This window comes from Chiloscyllium punctatum, chromosome 18 (assembly GCF_047496795.1).
Source record: "Chiloscyllium punctatum isolate Juve2018m chromosome 18, sChiPun1.3, whole genome shotgun sequence".
NCBI lineage: Eukaryota > Metazoa > Chordata > Chondrichthyes > Orectolobiformes > Hemiscylliidae > Chiloscyllium > Chiloscyllium punctatum.
The window spans coordinates 93,782,272-93,804,911 of NC_092756.1; the positions used below are offsets into that span (position 1 = coordinate 93,782,272).

The 22,640-nt window shown below is 41.4% G+C and overlaps 1 protein-coding gene across 3 annotated transcripts in view; it reads right to left on the bottom strand.

Moving 5' to 3' along the window:
• LOC140489344 (protein phosphatase 1 regulatory subunit 12C-like) overlaps positions 1 to 22,640 on the bottom strand; it is a 70,264-nt gene that overhangs the window by 35,670 nt on the left and 11,954 nt on the right. For all 3 annotated transcript variants that reach the window (XM_072588804.1, XM_072588802.1, XM_072588803.1), the window contains exons 3-9: positions 20,204 to 20,322; positions 18,803 to 18,962; positions 16,151 to 16,295; positions 15,492 to 15,566; positions 13,359 to 13,441; positions 4,393 to 4,562; positions 3,633 to 3,736 (exon numbers count right to left, since the gene is read on the bottom strand). In XM_072588804.1, coding sequence (XP_072444905.1) covers positions 3,633 to 3,736; positions 4,393 to 4,562; positions 13,359 to 13,441; positions 15,492 to 15,566; positions 16,151 to 16,295; positions 18,803 to 18,962; positions 20,204 to 20,322 — 856 coding nt within the window. The remainder of the gene's footprint in view (positions 1 to 3,632; positions 3,737 to 4,392; positions 4,563 to 13,358; positions 13,442 to 15,491; positions 15,567 to 16,150; positions 16,296 to 18,802; positions 18,963 to 20,203; positions 20,323 to 22,640) is intronic.

The following is a 22,640-nucleotide window of genomic DNA, read 5'->3' on the forward strand; positions in this document are numbered from 1 at the left end:
TAGATTATGGGGCGCGTGCAAGAGGCCTGGAGAACTGTGGGGAAGAGGGGGTAAGCTGCAAAAGGACAAGATAATGAGGAAAGGCAACTGGAGTAGTATAGGGAGACAGAGGCAGCAAAAGGGAGAAGGAACAGTTTCAAACCCCTTCAAATAAACAAACGAACAAACCAAAACAAAAAACACATTCAGCTGAGCAAGAGATTCAGAAGCTTTCAATCACGGAGGTAATGACAAAACATCATGAAATGTTGCATATATTCACAGAATCGTAGAATCTCTACAGTGTAGAAGCAGGCCATCCAGCCCATCAAGTCCACATAAACTCTGAAAAGCATCCCAGCCAGACCCACCCACACCGCCGCCCCCTGCAATTCTGCATTTCCCATGGCTAATTCACCTAGTCTATAAGTGCCTGGTCACTAAGGGCAATTTACCGTGGCTAATCCAACTAATCTACACATCTTTGGACTGCGGTAGGAAACCAGAGTACCCGGAGGAAACCCACACAGACACTGGCAGAATGTGCAAACTCCACACAGACAGTTGCCAGAGGCTAGAATCGAACCCGGTCCCTGATGCTGTGAGCCAATAGTGCTAACCACTGAGCCACCGTGCCAACCACAAAAGACGACAAGTAATCGAGACTTGTCTGGAAGTTACTACATAGGAATACTGCACTGAATGGTATTGCAATGAATACCATGTCAGTTGTCAAATTTAAATCTGAGAGGGAGACATGATGCAGTTTAAAAATAGGGGTAGTAAATGCTTAGTTAGAATATTCTAGCTTCATGAATATACAGTGGAAATGCTCTAGCTGCGGCTTCTCCAAACTGGATGCTATATTTAGAGTGACTGTTGTTTATTAAAACTAGAGTATGTTTCTTTGAAATAAATTCTGTTGCTAACATCTACCTGTTGTCTTGTCCCAATTTAATAATCACCGTATTTAGGAGATTAATGTTTTCATTGTTTGTTGTGGCTTTAGATTTGTGGCTGATAATTATCAAAGACAATAAATGAATTATTCTAATTCTATTAAGAAGCTCAAATGCCCATTACAGCAGCACAAATATAGAAAGCAAGGTTACTACATAACTGCATCACCTAATTGAAAAGGAGTTTGTCCAAATTAAGGGAATAAAAGTGCCCACAAAGAAAAATTGTGCTTTGCGTTACAGAATACCAAGTAACATGGAAGGTTGGGTTAAAAATCAAAATGAAGTAGAAGGCCATAATCTGTGTTCCCATAGCTGCAGCCAAATACTAGCCTCTCCACCATCTTCCATAAGCAATTCACCAAAGTGAAACAAGTGAATATGACTCCTCTATGTTAACAAGCAAACAGTGCAAAACAAAGTCATAACTGAAAATGGAGCAGTGTGCTCTGAATGCAATCCTGTTCTGATCGAGCTGAGCATTCACAGTTGCAAAACAAATTATACAGCTAAAGATAACTGAAATGGCTTTAGTCTGCAAAGTTTTTCACATTTAGGTCAGTCACGTGCTACCTCAGGTTGCAAAAGCATTAGTGCTTTATCTTGCTCATTTCCACTAACATCTCATCCTTTATCATCTGCACACAATTGTGATGCTAATGGGGCATTATTTGGAGCTCCAAACTGCCAAATAAACAATGATACTTCCTGCAATATTTCTTGCTCCTTCAAATTAACTTTCCTGCCTACACAGTTTCAACAGCACTTAGTACTAGAGATATCTTCATTAATTGCATCCTATCCTCTTTGCACAGGAGGCACAAGAAATAGACTCATGGTTTAACATGTCCAAACCTGACCACAGTTGTTCGTTTAGCTTTCTGTTGCCTCTTCAAAACACATTCTACTCTACTTACTTTGCCTTTATTACAAACAAACAATGATCCATGACTTGGATGCAAGTCTGCTCGCTGAGCTAGAAGGTTCGATTTCAGACATTTCGTCAGTGAGCCTCTAGTGAAGCTTCATGAGAGGCTCACTGATTAGGTTACCTAGTATGGTGATGAAACGAACCGTTTAGCAGAGTGAGTAGAACCCCAACCTGAGCTACAAGTCTTCTCAAAACTCAATCCATGGCTTATCTGTTATTTTTTTTTACCTCCGACTCAGTTATTAAATCTAGCTTCACACTGTATTCTGATTGCACTAACAAGATCTGCTGTACACAAGCCTTCGCAGCTCTAACGGTGGGCAGCACGGTGGCACAGTGGTTAGCACTGCTGCCTCACAGCGCCAGAGACCCGGGTTCAATTCCCGCCTCAGGCGACTGTGTGGAGTTTGCACATTCTCCCCGTGTCTGTGTGGGTTTCCTCTGGGTGCTCTGATTTCCTCCCACATTCCAAAGATGTGCAGGTCAGGTGAATTGGCCATGCTAAATTGCCCGTAGTGTTAGGTAAGGGGTAGATGTAGATGAAGGGGTATGGGTGGGTTGCGCTTCGGCGGGGCGGTGTGGACTTGTTGGGCCGAAGGGCCTGTTTCCACACTGTAAGTAATCTAATCTAACACCCTCCCCCTTATCTAGACTGTAGGCATCCATGTCTCTCCAGTAAAACCCTCTCCTAACCTGTTCAACCTCTGGTAGGTCGCCTTTAAATTCAAGAAATGCAGATTTAAATATATATGGGACACAAAAAGGTTTAGCAATTACTGGCCAAATCTAGCACGCCATGCCAAACACTATTGGGCCTTGTCAAATATTCACTCACACTCCATGTCATTCTTCAACACAAAGATAACCCTGATTACCTTGCAAGGACTGCAATAAATATTACACTGGACAGATGAGCACCAACTAGTCACCAAAAGACATGAACAACTATCATTAGTTTCCATACACACAGATGAAAAGGGACACCAGTTCGACTGGGACATTACAGCCATCCTAGGACAGGCTAAACAAAGACACGCACAGGAATTCCTAGAGGCCTGACATTCAAACCGGAACTCCATTAACAAACATATCGATTTGGATCCCATTTACCAACCTCTCAGAAAAAGAACCAGAAGTGATATCACCTACCACAGACCAAGACACAAATAGCAAGTGGGACAGAACACCAGCGCTTCATCAGAGGCTGATGACAAAACATCTGAGAACAAATCTACCAGCTCAGTGAGCAACACTTACAACATAATCCTGATTGTTTTCCTTCACCAGGTTTCACATGTACACTGAAATCTGCCAGCTCTGCCTCACCAACTAGTGTCGTTGGCCTATGGACCAGCCAAAGCTACAGTCTTTGACCCTTGCCATAAACACTGTTCCATCCGCAACGATTGCTTTCTGATCACTACTTCAGGCTGAGCTAGCTGGATTAGGGGCGGTTTGATTCAGAGGTCAGCTCAAGTCCACCAGCGTAAATGTTATCTACTCCTATCTTCATAATTCCAACCATCAGTTCATCTGTTGCTGAAACCCCAACTCATGCTTTCATTAGTGCCAGTCTCTCCTATTCCAACTCCTCTCTCAGCTTCTGGGAACCTGAGCCCACACAAGTCTCTAATGTTACAATGATGTTGAGGAACAGCAAAGAAGACAGTCTCCTAATTCATGAGTTTCTCTACTTTGGTATCTGTGCACAACAGAAAATTTTAGTTCAGCATTGCAACAAAGCCATCATTCAATGCTCTTACCTGCAGGCTTGATGGTGCAAGGGTGACAGTAGGCGCTAGAGGAATAACTTCAGTGCCATTTAAGTTATTGGTATCGTTACTGACGACTGGTTTCTTGTTCTTTTCTGTGCAAAAGTTAAAGGAAATTCTGCTTAGCAACTAAGAACAACTGATGCATACAAAACGGATAGAAGTAGACCATTTGGTCCATCCAGTTGTTCTGCCATTCAATAAAGATCATGGCGGATTTGTTTGCACTTCAAATTCCACATTCTTGCCTATTCTTGGTAACTTTGGATTTCCTTACCTAACAAGAATCCACTTAGCTCCATCTTAAAAAAAAATGTTTTATGATAACAGCTTTTACATCAGATGCACAGGCTTCCAAAAGTTGCACAACCCTCAGAATATAAACCGGTTCCTCATCTCCATCCTCAAACAGCAACATCAAAATTTTTAAAAAAGCGCTGCCTAATTTGAAAACAACATGGCAGGAGATTTTCTACAACAAAAACACATTATGCCTTATGTTTGTGCCATGTACTGAAATGGTTTTAATTAGACAAACTCCTATTTTCCATCCATATTTAGTTGTGACAGAGACACATATTTGTCCAATTATAAAAAAATTGCTTGATTATATCAGAGTATATTTTACTTTGAGATTGAAAATAAAATGTGTAATTACATCATTCTAATCTTTATTTTTAAGTAAAAAAGGGGTCTAGGAAATAGGCAAATATTTTGCTGTTTCTCCCCCCAAAAATTAAGTTGTCATTACCAGTTTCACATTCTGAATCAGACTCCGATGCCTCCTCAGATTCTGAACTCGAACTGCTGGACTCCTCTTTCTTGCTTTCATCCAAAGACAAGGTTTCCAACGTCTTACGCTCCTTTGACAGGTCTTGCACAGAGATCTTCTCCTTGCTGCTCATCCTACACACAGAGCTCCTGGTACAACAGAAGTGGAATTAGAGAAAGGATGGAAACCAAAAACCTTTGTGCTGTAAATGTTTGACTACAAAAAAAAAGGACTATCAAGTCTGTGCTGGTCAAAAAAACAACCATATAACTTCTCATCTCATTTTCCATCACTTTGCCCACTGCCCTGTAATATCAAGGAATACAAGTGCATGCCTAAATACTCTGAGTGATAAGAGTTTCTGTTCTAGCACCCATAAAAGTCAGCAGGTTCCAGATTCCTAATAGCCTTTGGGTGAAAATAAATGTTTGCCTCCTCCTCGAAGCCTCCCACACTGTAAACCTATGCCACCTGGTCACTGATCCCTCATCAAGGGAAAAGATCGTTTCTGGTTATAAGTTTGCTCGCTGGTAGACTTTTTTCTCAGATGTTTTGTCACCATGCTAGGTAACATCACCATCGACAAAGTGCTGGTGTTCTGTTCCACTTGCTTTTTTGTGTGTCTTGGTCTGTTGCGGTGGGTGATATCGCTTCTGGTTCATGTTTGTGACAAGTTGGTAAATGGAGTCCAAACCGACATGTTTGTTAATTGAGTTCTGGTTTGAATGCCAGGCCTCTAGGAATTCCTGTGTGTGTCTTTGTTTGGATGTATTGTCCCAGTTGAACTGGTGTCCCTTTTTGTTGGTGTATATGAAAACTAGTGATAGTTGGTCATGTGTTTTGGTGGCTAGTTGGTGCTCCCATATCCTGTGCTAGTTTCCTGCCCATCTGTCCAACGTAATGTTTGTGCAGTCCTTGCAGGGTATTCTGTATGTGATGTTCTGCTAGTTGTTGGTATGGGGTCCTATAAATTCATCAGGAGATGTTTCAGTGTGGTGGTAAGTTTGTGGATTACCATGATGCCTATGGAAGATAGTAGGCTGGTTGTTATCTCCAAGATATCTTTCATGTATTTTGAGTGCGAGCAGCAGCGGAGGTAAGATGAACCCGAAAGACTGCAGCTAAGGTAAGGCAGTTTTTTAAAATTACTTACCAGTAGTGGACAGAGGTGTTTTCCCTTTCACAGAAGGAGCGGGAGCAGTGGAGGAAGTGACGAGGACCAGAGGAGTAGCCAGGAAGGAAAGCAGTGACCATATATATCAGCAAGGCGGCTAAACCAAAGACTGTAGTGTCTCCCACCCGCCCTCCTCTAACCTAGTTAATAAGAGAAAGTTCATTCTAAACTTCCTCTATTGAATATAAATTTGTTATTAATTTTATAGCAACTTGAACTAAGCTTTCTACTTTAGTACTGAGTGGGTGTTCAGATAAGTCGGGTATGGATGTTAGGGCAGTTGCTTGCTCCTCCTGCAGAATGTGGCAGATGGGAGACATGGCACATGTCTCCGCTGGCTACATCTGCGGGAAGTGCACCCAACTCCAGCTCCTTGAAAACAGTGTTTCGGGAATTGGCGCTGGAGCTAGATGAACTACAGATCTTTTGTGAGGCTGAGGGGGTAATTGAGAGGAGTTACCGGGCATTGGTCACTCCTAAAGCTCAGGACAAGGAGCGTTGCTCCGAAAGCTGTGCGCTTCCAATTAAACCTGTTGGACTATAACCTGGTGTTGAGAGATTTTTAACATTCTACATAGCTATGGAGAAAGAGAGGATTAGGCAAAATGGGAGGATATTTAATTGGGGAAGAGGAAACGATGATGCAATTAGACAAGAGTTAGGAAGCATGGATTGGGAGCAATTGTTCCATGGTAAAGGCACTATAGACATGTGGAGACTGTTTAAGGAACAGTTGTTGCAAGTGATGAATAAATATGTTCCTCTGAGACAGGCAAGAAGTGGTAAGATAAAAGGATGACGAGAGCAGTGGAGCTTCTCGTCAAAAGGAAAAAGGTAGTTTACATAAGGTGGAGGAAGCTAGGGTCAAGCTCAGCTCTAGAGGATTACAGGCAGGCAAGGAAGGAGCTCAAAAATGGGCTGAGGAGCGCCAGGAGGGGGCACGAGAAAGCCTTGGCAGAACGGATTAGGGAGAACACAAAGGCATTTTACACATGTGAGGAATAAGAATATGGTCAAAGAAAGAGTAGGGCCGATCAGGGATAGCATAGGGAATGTGTGTGGGGAGTCTGAGGAGGTAGGGGAAGTCCTAAATGAGTTTTTTGCTTCTGTCTTTGTGAAAGAAACGAACTTTGTAGTGAATGAAACCTTTGAAGAGTAGGTGTGCATGCTAAAATGGATAGAGATAGAGGAAGCTGATGTGCTGAAAATTTTGTCAAACATTAAGATTGACAAGTCGCCAGGCCTGGACCAGATTTGTCCTCGGCTGCTTTGGGCAACGAGAAATGCAATTGCCTCGCCACTTGCGAAGATCTTTTCATCCTCACTCTCCACTGGAGTCGTACCCGAGGACTGGAGAGAGGCAAATGTAATTCCTCTCTTCAAGAAAGGAAATAGGGAAATCCCCAGCAATTACAGACCAGCAAGTCTCACGTCTGTCGTCTGCAAGGTGTTAGAAAGGATTCTGAGGGATAGAATTTATGACCATCTGGAAGAGCATGGCTTGATTAAATGCAGTCAACACGGCTTTGAGAGGGGCAGGTCATGCCTCACAAACCTTAGCGAGTTCTTTGAGGATGTGACTAGAAAAGTTGATGAGGGTCGAGCGGTGGATGTGGTGTATTTGTACTTCAGCGAGGCATTTGATAAGGTTCCCCATGGTAGGCTCATTCAGAAGGTCAGGAGGAATGGGATACAGAGGAACTTAGCTGTCTGGATACAGAATTGGCTGGCCAACAGAAGACAGCAAGTGGTAGTAGAAGGAAATTATTCTGCCTGCGAGTCTGTGGTGAGTGGTGTTCCACAGGGCTGTCCATGGGCCTCTCCTGTTTGTAACTTTTATTAATGACTTGGATGAGGGGATTGAAGGATAGGTCAGTAAGTTTGCAGATGACACAAAGGTTGGAGGTGTCGTTGACAGTATAGAGGGCTGTTGTAGGCTGCAGCGGGACATTGACAGGATGCAGATATGGGCTGAGACGTAGCAGATGGAGTTCAACCTGGATAAATGCGAGGTGATGCATTTTGGAAGGTCGAATTTGAAAGCTAAGTACAGGATTAAGAATAGGATTCTTGGCAGTGTGGAGGAACAGAGGGATCCTGGTGTGCAGGTACATAGATCCTTTAAAATGGCCATCCAGGTGGACAGAGTGGTTAAGAAAGCATATGGTGTTTTGGCTTTCATTAACAGGGGGATTGAGTTTAAGAGTCGTGAGATCTTGTTGCAGCTCTATAAAACTTTGGTTAGACCGCACTTGGAATACTGCATCCAGTTCTGGTTGCCCTATTATAGGAAAGATGTGGATGCTTTGGAGAGGGTTCAGAGGAGGTTTACCATGCTGCCTGGACTGGAGGGTTATCTTATGAAGAGAGGTTGACTGAGCTCGGACTTTTTTCATTGGAGAAAAAGAGGAGGAGAAAGGACCTAATTGAGGTATACAAGATAATGAGAGGCATAGATAGAGTCGATAGCCAGAGACTATTTCCCAGGGCAGAAATGACTAACACGAGGGGTCATAGTTTTAAGCTGGTTGGAGGAAAGTATAGAGGGGATGTCAGAGGCGGGTTCTTTACACAGAGTTGAGAGCATGGAATGCATTGCCAGCAGTTGTGGAAGCAAGGTCATTGGGGACATTTAAGAGACTGCTGGACATGCATATGGTCACAGAAATTTTAGGGTGCATACATGAGGATCAGTGGTCAGCACAACATCATGAGCTGAAGGGCCTGTTCTGTGCTGTACTGCTCTATGTTCTATAGCAGGGTGGCTAGAGTCTCTGGCCATGTTGTGTCTTCTTGTTTAGGTCTGTTGTGTAGGAATTGGCAGACTGCGCTTAATCGGGTTCCTGTTGTCCCCGAACACGTTGTACAGGTGTTTTTCCTCACCTTCTCTTAGTTCCTGGGTAGTGTAGTGTGTTGTGGCTCGTTTAAATAATGTCCGGATGCAGTTCCGTTTATGGGTGTTGGGATGGTTGCTCCTGTAGTTGAGTATCTGGTCAGTGTGTGTGTCTTCCCTGTAAATAATTGTCTGTCACTTTAGTTTTGCATTCACTTTGGCTTTGCGTTCTACTGTAACAACTAGCAACGCAAACTGAAACACCTAGAAGACTCAAGCCACTCCACCAGGAATCCCTTGGGCAGCACGGTGGCACAGTGGTTAGCACTGCTGCCTCACAGCACCAGAGACCCAGGTTCAATTCTCGCCTCAAGTGACTGTCTGTGTGGAGTTTGCACATTCTCCCAGTGTCTGCGTGGGTTTCCTCCAGGTGCTCCGGTTTCGTCCCACAGTCCAAAAATGTGCAGGTTAGGTGAATTGGCCATGCTAAATTGCCCGTAGTGTTAGGTGAAGGGGTAAATGTAGGGGAATGGGTCTGGGTGGATTGCGCTTCGGCAGGTCGGTGTGGACTTGTTGGGCCGAAGGGCCTGTTTCCACACTATGTAATCTAATCTAATCCTGAACAAAGACACCAAGGTAGAGGACGACGAGGTCATTGTGCCCTTTGACATGACAGCCCTATTCACATCAATAAACATCAGCCTAGCCAAGGAAACACTGGCCTCCTTGCTAGATGAAGCAAGAACACAAACACCTGACAGCACCAACTCCATCAGCACAGACAGCATCCTCAAACTCAGAACCATGCTTCACAACCCACTTCACCTTCAATGACAAGCCCTACAAACAAATCAATGGGATGTCTACGAGATCACCAATATCAGGACTCTAAGCAAAAGCATTTATGCAGAGGAACAACCCTTCCCACGATCCAGCTCAAGCTTTGGGTCTGCTATTAGATTCCCTACAGCATGGAACCAGGCCCTTCAGCCCAACAAGTCCACACCGACCCTCTGAAGAGTAACCCACCCAGACACATTCCCCTACCCTATTACTCTGCATTTCCCCCGACTAATGCACCTTATCTGCACATCCCTGAACACCATGGGCAATTTAGCATGGCCAATTCATCGTAGGGGGGGGAAAACCCACGCAGACACAGGGACAGTCTGCCCGAGGCAGGAATTGAACACTTCCAGAAACTCTAGCTACCCTGCCATACATTAAAGACATCTTGGAGACGACGACTAGATTACTCCGACCCTGAGGCATCATGGTAGCCCATAAACCTACCACCACGCTGAAACATCGCCTGATGAATTTAAAAGAACCCCATACCAACCACCAGCAAACCAAAAATCATATACATTAGTCGTCCCGTAACCACAGGGAACATGTTCCAATATCTACTGCAGAAGCCCGAAACCACAGGTGCGAACCCATTCAATTAAATGGGAAACTTGCCTTCCTGGCAGCCTGCTGGCCCCTGGTTCTGGAAGGTTCCATTATATGTTTGGGCTGCGGTAAAACGTGGGTAACTGAAACCATGGAAACGGGACCTGTGGATATGGGGTTGCCCTGTACAAAAATATACTGCAAGGACTGCAACAAACATTACATTGGACAGATGGGCAGGAAACTATCCACCAGGATTCAGGAGCACCAACCAGCCACCAAAAGAAAATGACCAACTATCACTAGTATCCATACATACAGATGAAGAGGGACACCACTTCGACATGATCAATACATCCATCCTGGGTCAGGCTAAATAAAGACGCACTCAGGAACTCCTAGATCCCCAGCATTCAAACAGGAACTCCATTAACAAACATATCAAATTGAACCCCATTTATCCCATTCAGAAAAAAAAAAGAATCAGAAGTGGTGTCACACAACAGACCAAGATAGATAAATAGCAAGTGGGACAGAACATCAGTGCTTCACCAGAGGCTCACTGATGATGTTATCGAGCATGGTGACAAATGATCTGTGAACAAATCCACCAGCTCAGCGAGCAAGCTTGCAACCTAAGCTACAAATCTTCTCCAAGATTGCACAGTTCCTTTCTGTCGACCCAACATATGCTCCACATAATTTTACACAAATTAAATCATGTTTCCCCTCTGCTCTAAGGAAAACAAACCCAGTTAGCTAATTTCACTTCATAACTAACCCACAAGTTGGGAACCCTGCGAAAGAACAAACTACATATAAACAGGTTCACCAGCAAACAATATTGTACTTGGATGTTGCGGTACTGATTTTTCTGTTCATTTCAAAGCAAGTTAATCAGTTCAACTAACTGAAATCAGTTTTTCTTTTAAAAAAAAAGCATAATGTACTACTGGAATTGCTCGAGATACTTATCCACATCATCAATAATATGTTGAGCTTCTGGTTTAATCAGCCATCAACCTCCCAAAATATTTTCTTACTGTGATCCTGCAATTAACAGCTTTGCGCTTCACTCGGCCACTAGCAATTCATTTTAGCCGCTTTGATTTGCTGTTTGTAATGTTTGCTAGTTCAACTTCCATTTCTTACAATGGACAGGTTCACGTGAAAAAAAGTTCTCCCTATTCTGCACAATGGATGCTAAATATTGGTTGCACCACTGCAGCAATTGGTAAAAAAAAAGCACTTTATGTTGTGGACCAGCATTGAATAAACTAAAATATCTAATGTGACTGCTCGTTTTAAACATTGGGAACAATTTATTTTTGCTTGCAATCACCTTTTTAAAAACATGAAATTTTGCTATCATATCCTATTTTCCATTGTCCTCAATCCCTTTCTGGAACTAAAGCTCACATATACTTTTCTAGCCAAGAAATAGGAGGGGAGATAATCAGTTTGGGCTCAGGAGGAGACAAACACACCATAGGACCCCATCCATCCACCAACCCTGCCCCTATAGACATCAATTATTTGGTATATGGCTGCAGGGAGAAAGATATTGCCAAAGTATTTTGTTTTGCAATGATCAGGACAAATGCAGGAATGCCAAATTTCAAAGAATTGCAATGATTTTTACAAATGATAAAAGGGGCTAATTGGTTGACAAATTAACTCTGACAGGTTGAACTGTTGTTATGGAGAGAGCATAAATGAGCAATAAAGATATATAAAGAAGTGGTAGAAGACGAAGTACTTCAACAACACACCTCTTTTGTCAGCAATATTCAAATGCTATGCTACAAAGCAGAAGTTCAACTTGGCATCTGTGAATAATAATCATCTGATCTTTCTACATCAGCTCTAGCCTGCCTTTACCATCTGACTCACCAGACAAGTTAAGCAATGTTAGTATAGCTGACCTGAAAGAACACTAATCCACCCACCTCCAGTCAGTCAGTCATTTGTGAATTACAACAAAGTCATATTCTAGTGTGAAGGAGGATTCTATGAAGGGGATAAACCAACCACGGACAAAGCAAATTAAGGATTCTATCAAATAAAAGAAAGACCAAAGTACAAATGTGGCAAACATTATTGGTAAATTAGAAAAGTTTTAAAAGCCAACAAATGGTGACCAAGACCAAAAGGGAGAAAATAAAATGAGGGTAAACTAGCATGTAAAACAAAAACAAAGGACCGTAATAGCTTCTTTAAACATATAGAAAAGGAAGACACAGGGACTCAAATGAACAGAAGCCCCACTGAGAATGTGGCTGAGAAAATATCCCCATAGCACCAAGAAATGACAAAGGAGTTGAATAAATATTTCACAACAGTCCTCACTGTAGAGGATTCTAGCATTCCAAAAAAAAAATCAAGGGGCAGAAGGTGGGGAAGAAACAAACAATAGCTATCAACAGAGAAAAATTTAATAGAGAAACTAACTGGGCTAATAGCTGATAGTTCTTCTGGACCTGATGGATTGTACTGTAGGATATTAAAGGAAGTAGCTACAGAGATAACAGATGCAGGGGTAGTAATCTTAAAAGACCAGAAAATAAAAATAGGGAGGTCTTACTAAAACAAGGCTGAAGTCAGACCACACATGGAACTCTGTTTTGGTCCTCTTCCCTTAAAAAATCCTGGCATTGGATGAAGCCGAGAGATGGTTAATGAGGTTGATCTCCGATATGGGAAGATTTCCTTACAAGGAGACAGACTGAGTTGGCTGTGCCTGTACTCACTGAAGTTTAGAAGAAAGAAAGAAGTCTTTATTTAAGAAAGATTATTCAGGGCCTTGACAGGGAAGATGTGGAGATGCTGTTTCTCCTTGAGAAAGAGTCTAAGATAAGAGGGGGTGTATCTTGTTCAGTGAAGACAGAAAGTAGGAACTTTTTCTCGGAAGGTAATGAATTTGTGAAATTCTTTACCATAGAGGGCTGTTGAGGCTGGGTTATTAAAAATCTGCCTTAAATATACCTAATCAGTAAGGGAATCAAAGGTCATGGGGTGGGAGGAAACAAGGGGACACAAGGATTCTCAATTCATTGAATGGCAGAGCAAACTAGTACATCTTTCAGCCCAACTTCTGATCATCTACCTTATAGTCAACCATTATAATTGTCGTGAAGTCATTGCTCTCATCCAGCTCAACACAAACAGTAAGTATGCATAAGTAAATTGGTGAGTAACTGATGAAAAAAAGATCAACACTTCCTCCAGCAGCCTGTGGCAAATTTGGTATTCATTGTCCCAAGTTTGCAATGTTAATAGGGTAAATCTTATTTGGATTGAACACTGCACCTGTCCCAATGTTGGTCAAACCCTGCATTTCAACAATGTCCAATCATTTTGTAACGTATTCAAGTCAATAATCTGCTGGGACAAAGAAAATGAAATTCTGTATCCCCATGAATTTCATACATTAAAGTATGAGCACAAAAGGTCAATAAAACAATAGCTTCAGAAATGTAAACATTGCTGCCTATGGGTTTGCAATTACAAGATTAAACTGTATTTAGTGCAGAGATTCCTTACTTCCTGGGTTTAGCTGGCTGTTGTTGCTGTATAGAGGTTTCAATAATGGCTCGTTTCATCTTTTCTTCTTTTTCGGTCTTCAGCTGTGTTAATAGAAGAATGCATATCAAATACTCAATTGTGTCGTAAATGTTAAACTTCTCAATTTACTGCACTGGCAATTTTAAGTGTGTGTTAATTAGAAAGTGTAACACACGAGATGGGAAATAAAAGTGAAGTTTTCTTTCTTCACCTGTGATCAACTTTCAAGACCCCTCTTCTGTCACTCTCCTGAAGTCACCAATTCCTGATCATTATTGTCTGGATAGCTCTGAGCAAGTTAGCAGAGACTATCATTGAGAGTCTGACAGGAAGCACAAGATTCATTATCCAGGCCTTATCTTTGTTCCATTTCTCGAAGCAGATGCTTCCACCATAACTGGGCAGCAATTAGGAGGGGGATTACGAACTAATGTTCTCCCCAAACCAGAGATTCTCACTTAGTCTAGTCAGCAGTATTACTATTGCTGAACTACCCATCAGAATCCATGTTAGGAATTATCATTAACCAGGAACTAAGTGAGCCATATAAACGTGGCTACAAGGGTTAGTCAGAGTAACTAATCTTGAGATTCCCCAAAGACCCACCAGCTAAATGCAGAAGTCAGAAGTGTGGTGAAGACATCACATCCACCATTATAACTATTTCCACCTTCATCAATACAGTGGCAGCTGTATGTACCATGCAGTAATTTGCCAAGCTTCTTTCATATCAGCTTCCAGACCCATCTCCTGCAAGTAACTCTCCAAACCACAAACCATCCTGACTTACAACTGTATCACCTTTACGGTCACAAATTAATTCTTAAAACGCCCTCCCAACCAGTGATGAACATGTAGCATTATACAAACTGTCATGAAGACAGCTTACCATCACCTTGTAAAGGACGTTTAGGAATGGACAATGAATGTTGGCCTTGCCAGCAATGCTCACACCCCATTAACAAATTGAAAAAGATTTTCAACCAATCATTGCCTTAACGAGATGACACTAGGGAAGTGTGTACTGATATTCTTAGAGAAATTAAATTAGTTTTAAACACTGATCAATCTCTCATAACATTGGAAATCATAAATAAGTGTAATCTTCAAATGCAGTAGGGGACAAGATGCAGATGAATTTGAATTTCCATTTTAAAGGTAATGCATTCTAATATGAATTCTAGCAGCCTCATTATAATGGGGATGTTGGGGTTCTTGTGGTGTAATAGTAGATCCCTCTGTGCCATAAGACCTGTGTTCAAGTCCAACCTGCTGCCAAGGTGTCACAACACACCTGAACAGGATGATTAAGAGAATCTATAATGGAAACTGCTTATGTCATTATGTCCCATGTATCACATTTCCAACGTACAAGATTTGCAACAGGTACGAAGTCATTATATAGGCAATCTCTGGGTCGCAAACAGGTTCCGTTCTGGAATCCGTTCACAGGTTGGAACACAATGCAGGACAATATAAAGGAGGCATTTGGAAGTACAGGAAGTGTTTGTATATTGGACCTTTGAAATCACTGTATGTGATTGCATTTTTTAAGAACAAAACGTTCATAAGTTGGGGACTCGCTGTACTGTTGTCATTTTCTGACACCAAGATGCACACTAAGTTAAATGTAAAGTATGAAATGAGAGTTTTGCATCCAATTTTCAAAAAACTTAAATGGCAACATAAATAACCCACGCTCAAGTATATAATGTAAATTCAGCTCTCAGTTTTGTCAAAAAAATCATGAAATTCAAGCCCAAAAGATCTTTTTGAGAGCAACTGATGTAACCTTAAAATGTTTATTACTGTAAGAACAGTAGAATGGATAAATCTAAATGGTGTTTATTATTTAACATGTAACTTGAAAAATGTTTAATTTTTGATAAGTTTGGCCATTAGAAATACCAGTCACCCAAAAACTGAATGCAGATCTCCCAAAGCAGGGCACCTGGAGATCAGGTTGTGCATATCGTAGAGACACAAAAGTAATTAAAGATATGGAAAGAGAAATTCTCTCAAGAGCAAAATTCAATAGAAGGAAGTGCAACAGACAGAACTTAAGTATATATAGATATTAGTAAAATACATAAATTGAAACTTAACACTCACATCATCTTGTTTCTTCTGAAGGTCCTCAAGTAATCCTAAAATGTCCTCATCTGCAACATCAAATGGTGTCTGGCCCTACCAAGAAAAAGAAGCTTCAATTCGTGATAATTCCGGTTGGTACAACCATCAGCCACCCTGAACTGATTATGTGCTCAGGCAACAATTTTGTTCCTCATATAGCCAGGTGAAAAAGTGATTAGTTTAACAGCAACCTTTGAATAAACTCTACATTTTGCCCACCCTATTCTCAAACAAACTTCCATGGAATGAAACATTCCATATCCATTAGCTTTAAAACATTCAACTGGCCAAGTTTTTTTTCCCTTTTTTTATTAGTCACTTAGGTTTCACACATGCAGCTCCAAGCCATTAAAGTCAGAGTTCTCAATTCCCAGGAGGCGAGATAGGTAGTGTAGCTTCAACAGATTGAATGGGTTAAGTACATTGCATGTAAGCATTCCACATCCAATCTTTCTTGATATAACCATGGTGAATGGCTAGCAGCTGAACTAAACAAATCATGTTGCAACAGCAGAGGTGTAAAAAAGGTTTTCCACAGAAACAGGCATTCAAATATCTTACAGGCTCTGGTTAGATGTCCCTATGTGCCAGAACTTACAAAATCAAACTTTTTTTTTCCCATTAAATCATAAACTTACTGCATTATTTAATGCTTCCATGTCACAGAAATGTTCCACAAGAAGCCTACAGGATTCTTCCATTCCCCAGTGTGCAGCAGCATGCAATGGTGTCCAGCCATCTTTGTCTTGTGCGTGGACACTGAACCCTGCCTGAAGGAGCAGCCTGCAATTAAAAATTACACTGGTCAAAATAAAAGTAATTTCATAGTTAAAGTGAGTCATCATAGATGGTAAGTACTTATTCGGTGAACTTCTTGTAAAGAAAAAAGTGATTTAACACTCCGAGCAGGGAGTTTAGCAAGAGCTCTTCAGAAATAGAATGAAGTGCAGAAGGAAGCCATTGACCTCTGGTCATGCCAGGTTCTTGAAGGGTAATTTTGCAAAAAAATGTAGAATTACAGATAGCGGTTTTATTAAATTCAAAAGGACGTGGGCATTACTGGCTAGGCCAGCATTAATTGCTTAGCTCTAATTGCCCAGAGGGCAGTGAAGAGTCAACACCATTGCTGTTGGTCTGGAGTCACATGTTGGGTAGACCAGGTACGGATAGCAGTTTCCTCCCTTCAAGTGGATTAGTGAACAAGGTGGGGTTTTTTTTCCTGACAACAGCAGCTTTATGGTCATCCTTAGACTCTTAAATTCGAGATCTTTATTGAATTCAAAATTCTACCTTTGCCAAAGCAGGATTCAAACCCAGGTTCCCAGAACATTACCTGGAGCTCGTGATTACTAGTCTAGCAATATACCGTTAGGCAACCCCAATTTCTCTTGCTAGACACGTTTTAAAATAAAGACAGCAATGATACAATGATGTATCAGATTTTCCTTCCATACAGATTTGAAACACAGACAGTCAGTTGAAGTTGACAGCCCTAACTAAAGTAAAATACATCTCACCTTAGTAGTAGAATAATACAAAAGCTGCATTTATCAAATCAGTGTCCATCTTTCAGATCACCGCAAAGTAGTCCACAATAACTTTGTATTGCAGTGACCATTAGGTAGGTGGCCACAAAAATCCTTTTGCGCACATGACCTTTCATGTCTGTGCACCTCAAAGCTCTGCATGTTGGAAAGTGACTAAACTACTAGGGATGTAACATTGTCAGATTACATACTGTGCTCAGTCCAAGAGCAGGGCTTGAACTCGCAACCCTCTGACACAGTGCTCTGGCAACTCACTCAAGCAGACGTCATATCAGAACTTGGTCCTCTCTTCAAGGTCACTTTCCACATTAATGACATGCTATAGGAATATATGCAATTCCTCTTTTGGGGCTGAAGGGCTCAGAGGACAAAATCATTTATGACTAGATTCCTTACAGTGTGGAAACAGGCCCTTTGGCCCAACAAGTCCATACCGACCCTCTGAAGAGTAACCCACCCAGACCCATTTCCTTCTGACTAATGCACCTAACACTATGGGCAATTTTAACTTGGCCGATTCACCTGACCTGCACATCTTTGGACTGTGGGAGGAAACCAGAGCACCCAGAAGAAACCCACGCAGAGGAAAATGTGCAAACGCCACACAGACAGTCACCCAAGGCTGGAATCGAACCTGGGACCCTGGTGCTGAGAGGCATCAGTGCTAACCACTGAGACATTGTGCCGCTCCAATCAAAATTATATAAGTGACTTGGGTGTGAACAAAGGAGGTATAGTTAGTAAGGTCACAAATAACACCAAAATTGGCGGTAGAGTGGACAGTGAAGGTTACCACAGTGCAACGGGCCAATGGGCTGAGGAGTGGCAGTTGGAGCTTGATTTAGACAAATGCAAGATGCTGCATTTTGGAACAGCAAATCAGAGCAGGACTTAGTCACTTAATGGGAAAGTCCTGGGGAGTGTTGCTGAACAAAGAGGCCTTGGAGTGCAGATTCATAGCTCCTTGAAAGTGGAGTCGCAGGTTGATAGGACAGTGAAGGTGACGTTTGGTATGCTTTCCTTTATTGCTCAGAGCATTGCGCATCGGAGTTGGGAGGTGATGTTGTGACTATACAGGACATTGGTTTGCAATGGAACATTGCGTGCAATTCTGGTCTCTTTCCTATTGGAAGGATGTTGTGAAACCAAAAAGGATTCAGAAAACATTTACAAGTGTATTGTTAAGGTTGGAGTGTTTGAGCTACAGGGAGAGTGGAATAGGCTGGGGCTGTTTTCCCTGGTGTATCAGAGGCTAGGGGTGACCTCAGAGGTTTGTAAAATCATGAGGGGCATGGATAGGATAAATAGACAAGGCCTTTTCCCTGGAGTGGGGGAGTCCAGAACTAGAAGGCATAGGTTTAGTGTGAGAGGGGAAGATATAAAAAGAGACCCAAGGGGCAAAGTTTTCACTCAGAAGGTGGTGCATGGATGGAATGAACTGCCAGAGAAAGTGGTGGAGGCTGGTAAATTACAACATTTAAAAAGATTTCTGGATGGGTATATGAATAGAAAGGCTTTATGCACCAAGTGCTGGCAAATGGGACTAGATTAGGTTAGGATATTTGGTCAGCATGGACAAGTTGGACCAAAGGTTGTGTCTACGTGCTGTACATCTCTTGGACTCTAGTGTTTTTATCAGACTTCCTTGCGAAAATAGCTTGCCTTGCAAAGACCATGATTCAAACTTTTGTTTTCCTGGTAGGAGAATATTATATACATAGGACAAAACTGAATTATACTTGCCTCATCACCTCAATGTAGCCTTTGGCAGCAGCAACATGGAGAGCATTGGCACCAGATTTTGGATTAGATACCTCTTCAATCTTCCCACTGTTTAACCACTGTCTGGCATGTTGTAGCATCAATTCCTCCTCTTCACGTCTTGCAGATTCCACATCAATCCCTACAGAAACAAAAACAGGAACCTAAGACTGCAAACATATATAAGGTTGAATATAGCACAGCAACACAGTGATACTTTGAAACTCTGATATAAGAACAGAGAGAAGAACATTAAACAAACATACCCAATTAAATTGCCTTTTGTTTTAAATAATTCACAACTCAGCCCCAATTGTGTAGAAATCCAGATGTTGCTGGACTAGGAGTCATTGTAAATCAGTGAACGCAATGGATATTTTTATTACAATGTTGTTCTGACAAATAAAACTACACTTTTTCACAACACTTTAAATATCCCATTTTCAAATGGGAAAAATAGGCAACAGTATTCATGAAACTAAGCAGGGACCAACAATATTCCCAGGTCAATAAAAATGAGCAGCTCTCACTGTTTTCAGTCTCAACACTGATCTGAACTCCACTATTTCAATATGTTGCAAGTTTTGAAGGATGGCTACCTCCAATGAGGATTTACAACTAGTGGCAACTCTAGATTCTTGCACAAAATATGCCAAGAGATGTTGAGAGTTGAATAGGAGAGAAAGACTTGTATACTGCCTTGCACAGCATCCTAAAGTATGTTACTGTCCATTACTTTTGAAATCATTCAATTGATTAAGACAGAAAGAAACTACCTACTAGTTCCATTCATCTGCCCTTTTTTGCTTTGCACAGACTTGCAATATTTTCATTTTAATGGATATTTTATACCAAATATAGTCACAGCTATAGAATTGCAACATGGTAGGGTGCCATAAATGAGATGGAAAATGACCAGAAAATTTATTTCAGTCAAGATATTGGAGGAGGGATAAACATCAGTCAGGCCACAGGGAGAACTCTCCTGCTCTTCCAAATTGTGGTATTGAATCATTTATGACCCACCCAAGAAGGAAGATAGTATTTTGGTTTGAGGTTTTAGTTGTTAGATGGTGTCTCCAACAGTGTGCTCAGTACTGTACTGTGCTCAAATGTCTGGAATCCCTTTTCTGGTGCAGTGGTGACATCCCTACCCTCCGGGACTGAGAGGCCAGGGTTCAAGACCCGCCTACTCCGCAGCTGTGTAATAATATATTTGTAAAAGTTGATTAGAAAATTGTGATAAAGTTACAAAAAAAAGACTTGAATCCACAGCTTCCTAACTCATGAATGGAGTGATACACCAAGCCATAGCTGACATGAATTGATTTCATCATCAAGACACCATTGTAACACCCATTGTTTCAGGAAGCTTGAACATACCCTGCTTGTTAATGTGATCTTGCAGCAGGGTCTCCATGTAGTCCTCCTCTGCAAGGTCAATTGGCAACTGCCCATCACTATTCACAGCAGCAATATTGGCACCATGGTTGATTAAACACCTGTAATGAATAAAAATTGAACAGGTTTGGTTTAAAGTCTTAAAAAAAAACGAAACCCAGCTGGAGGGGGAGGCAAGTGCAGGACACTCACTAGGATTTAACACAGGAGAAAAATTATAAGTAGCAATTCAACAATAAGATTGCGATTTAAATATTACAGGAGGGTACACGCAGAAGTTAAAAAGATACAGGGTGTTTCTCAATGCTGCAGTACAATAACAGGCCATTCAGCACAACCAGTTATTTCAAATGTGCTCCATATGAGCCTTTTCCTACCCTTCAGCATCTGACTCATTCAGCATCTTTCTATTCTTTCCCTGCTGATCTCCTTGTCTAATTTTGAAGTTTGGAGAAGCCTTTATGTACCATCACATACTTTATTTTGACATAGAGGTTGCGAGACGATGGGGTACAGTTTATTCATAAAATTTTACATGAGGCGGCATAGGTTGACATTTACGTAGACCAATTAATTAACACTAGGATGGCAAAGGTTAGACCTCTACTTCTGCAGACAGCAGTTAAAGCTAGCTCAAGTGTCAAAACAAATCTGCACTGGAGAGATGTTTAAGTCTATTGTATGAAGCAATATGAACTAACAACAGGTACATGGAGTCAGGTCACAAATCAGCGATGATCTCATTGTATGGTGGAAAAGATTCAAGGACCAAAGGTCCCACCCCTATCCCTGTACTGCCACTCTGGTAGCAGACATTCCTAAATAACTGATGGAGACACGAAGTCGCTCAAAAATGTTCAAGCCTGGATCACAATTATCTCCTGTGACATGGAGTTAATCTACATCAAGCATCCATTTCGTCATTCGTGTGGCAGTTTAAAATAGAGAAAGACAAAAGGTTCCAAAGTGTAGAGAGGGAGTGAGACAGATAAAAGGATGGACATAAAACCATTTGAGGAAGGGCAGGAATGGGAATCACAGATTTGATGAAAAATAACTATATTCAGAAGGATTCTCAAAATAAAAAGGAGTAACAAAGTAGTGGGAAGATATAGGGAGGAATTCAAAAGCATATGGTCACTGCGCTGTAATGTTCTAAATACAAGATTGGAGAAAGTGACAGAGGTAGAATAGGTACAAAGGAGAGCAACAGATGAGATTTGAACTGGAAATTAAATTCAATGTATTTGGAAAGAGGGACATGCACAGACACTGAACATTTGGGTTCCTAATTACCTTCCAGTTCAGTGCAACAGGTATTTGGCATGTTTCGGCCAGTACCTCAAATGTGATTTTTGTTTTGACAGTCCAAACCAAATGCTCAAAGCTTTTCACCATCTGCCTAAACATTGTCTTCTGTAGTACGGAAGTCTAATTTACTTCACAAAGCCTCGGGAAGTTTTATGATGCAAGACCCACTATACATTTGTTGTCATTGCTATACTGCAAAGGGATCCCAATTTTGTCCACACCTATGGAACATCTTCATGGATATGAACTTAAGTAATTACAGTTAGAAGGGAAAACACTTACCAGTTAATTAGCTAACCATCAATGAATATAATAAGAGGGGAAACAAGTGGGATGGGGGTGGAAAGAGGAGTATTCTAGAATGGTATAGCCAACAAGCTCTCTGAATAAGGAAAATCTATGCTTCAGTTTCTGTTTGACCAGTGTTGCTCGAATCTATTAACAAAGGACACGGTGTCCTCCTTCCTTTAGAAGTTCTAAAACCTTTAGTTATGCTGATGTCAACTACTATTTAAGGAGTTCTCATCAAGTTAGAAAAGTTGACAAAAAGCAACATAAACAAAGAACACCATGACAAAGACAAACATACCCAGTGTTAATTGCACAAACTTTTGTACACTGTTGGAAACGAAGTTTGGGAAAGACACACCATTACTTGATTTAAAAAAGGTATCCAGCACTCCTCATGGTGCACCTAGTAACAAATCTAAACTGGTCAGTTATGTAGTAACCAGAGTGAGTGTATGGCTGAGGAACTAGGAGAGATAAGCAAGGTGCAAGCTCTTTGGCCTTTGGCCAACTTTTGGAGGCAAGGGCCTGTGCAAGTACACACGACAAAGTTTAAAAGAAAGTTACAACTCAATATTTAAATCTTGTTCCTGGAAACTAGTTAATTAATGGTACCACTATTTCCTACTCAACTCAAATTAAAATTGCTACAGGCACTAGTACCAGGCCACTAACGTCAACCAACGTTTCATCAGGGTGGTTTAAACCTCTCCGTACAAATATAAAAAAAACACTACTTTGGAAGGACCTTAAATCAATAATTGTACTGCTGGGTATTTTTCAGTTATGATAGCAGAGTTCAAAACTGACACACCCTTAT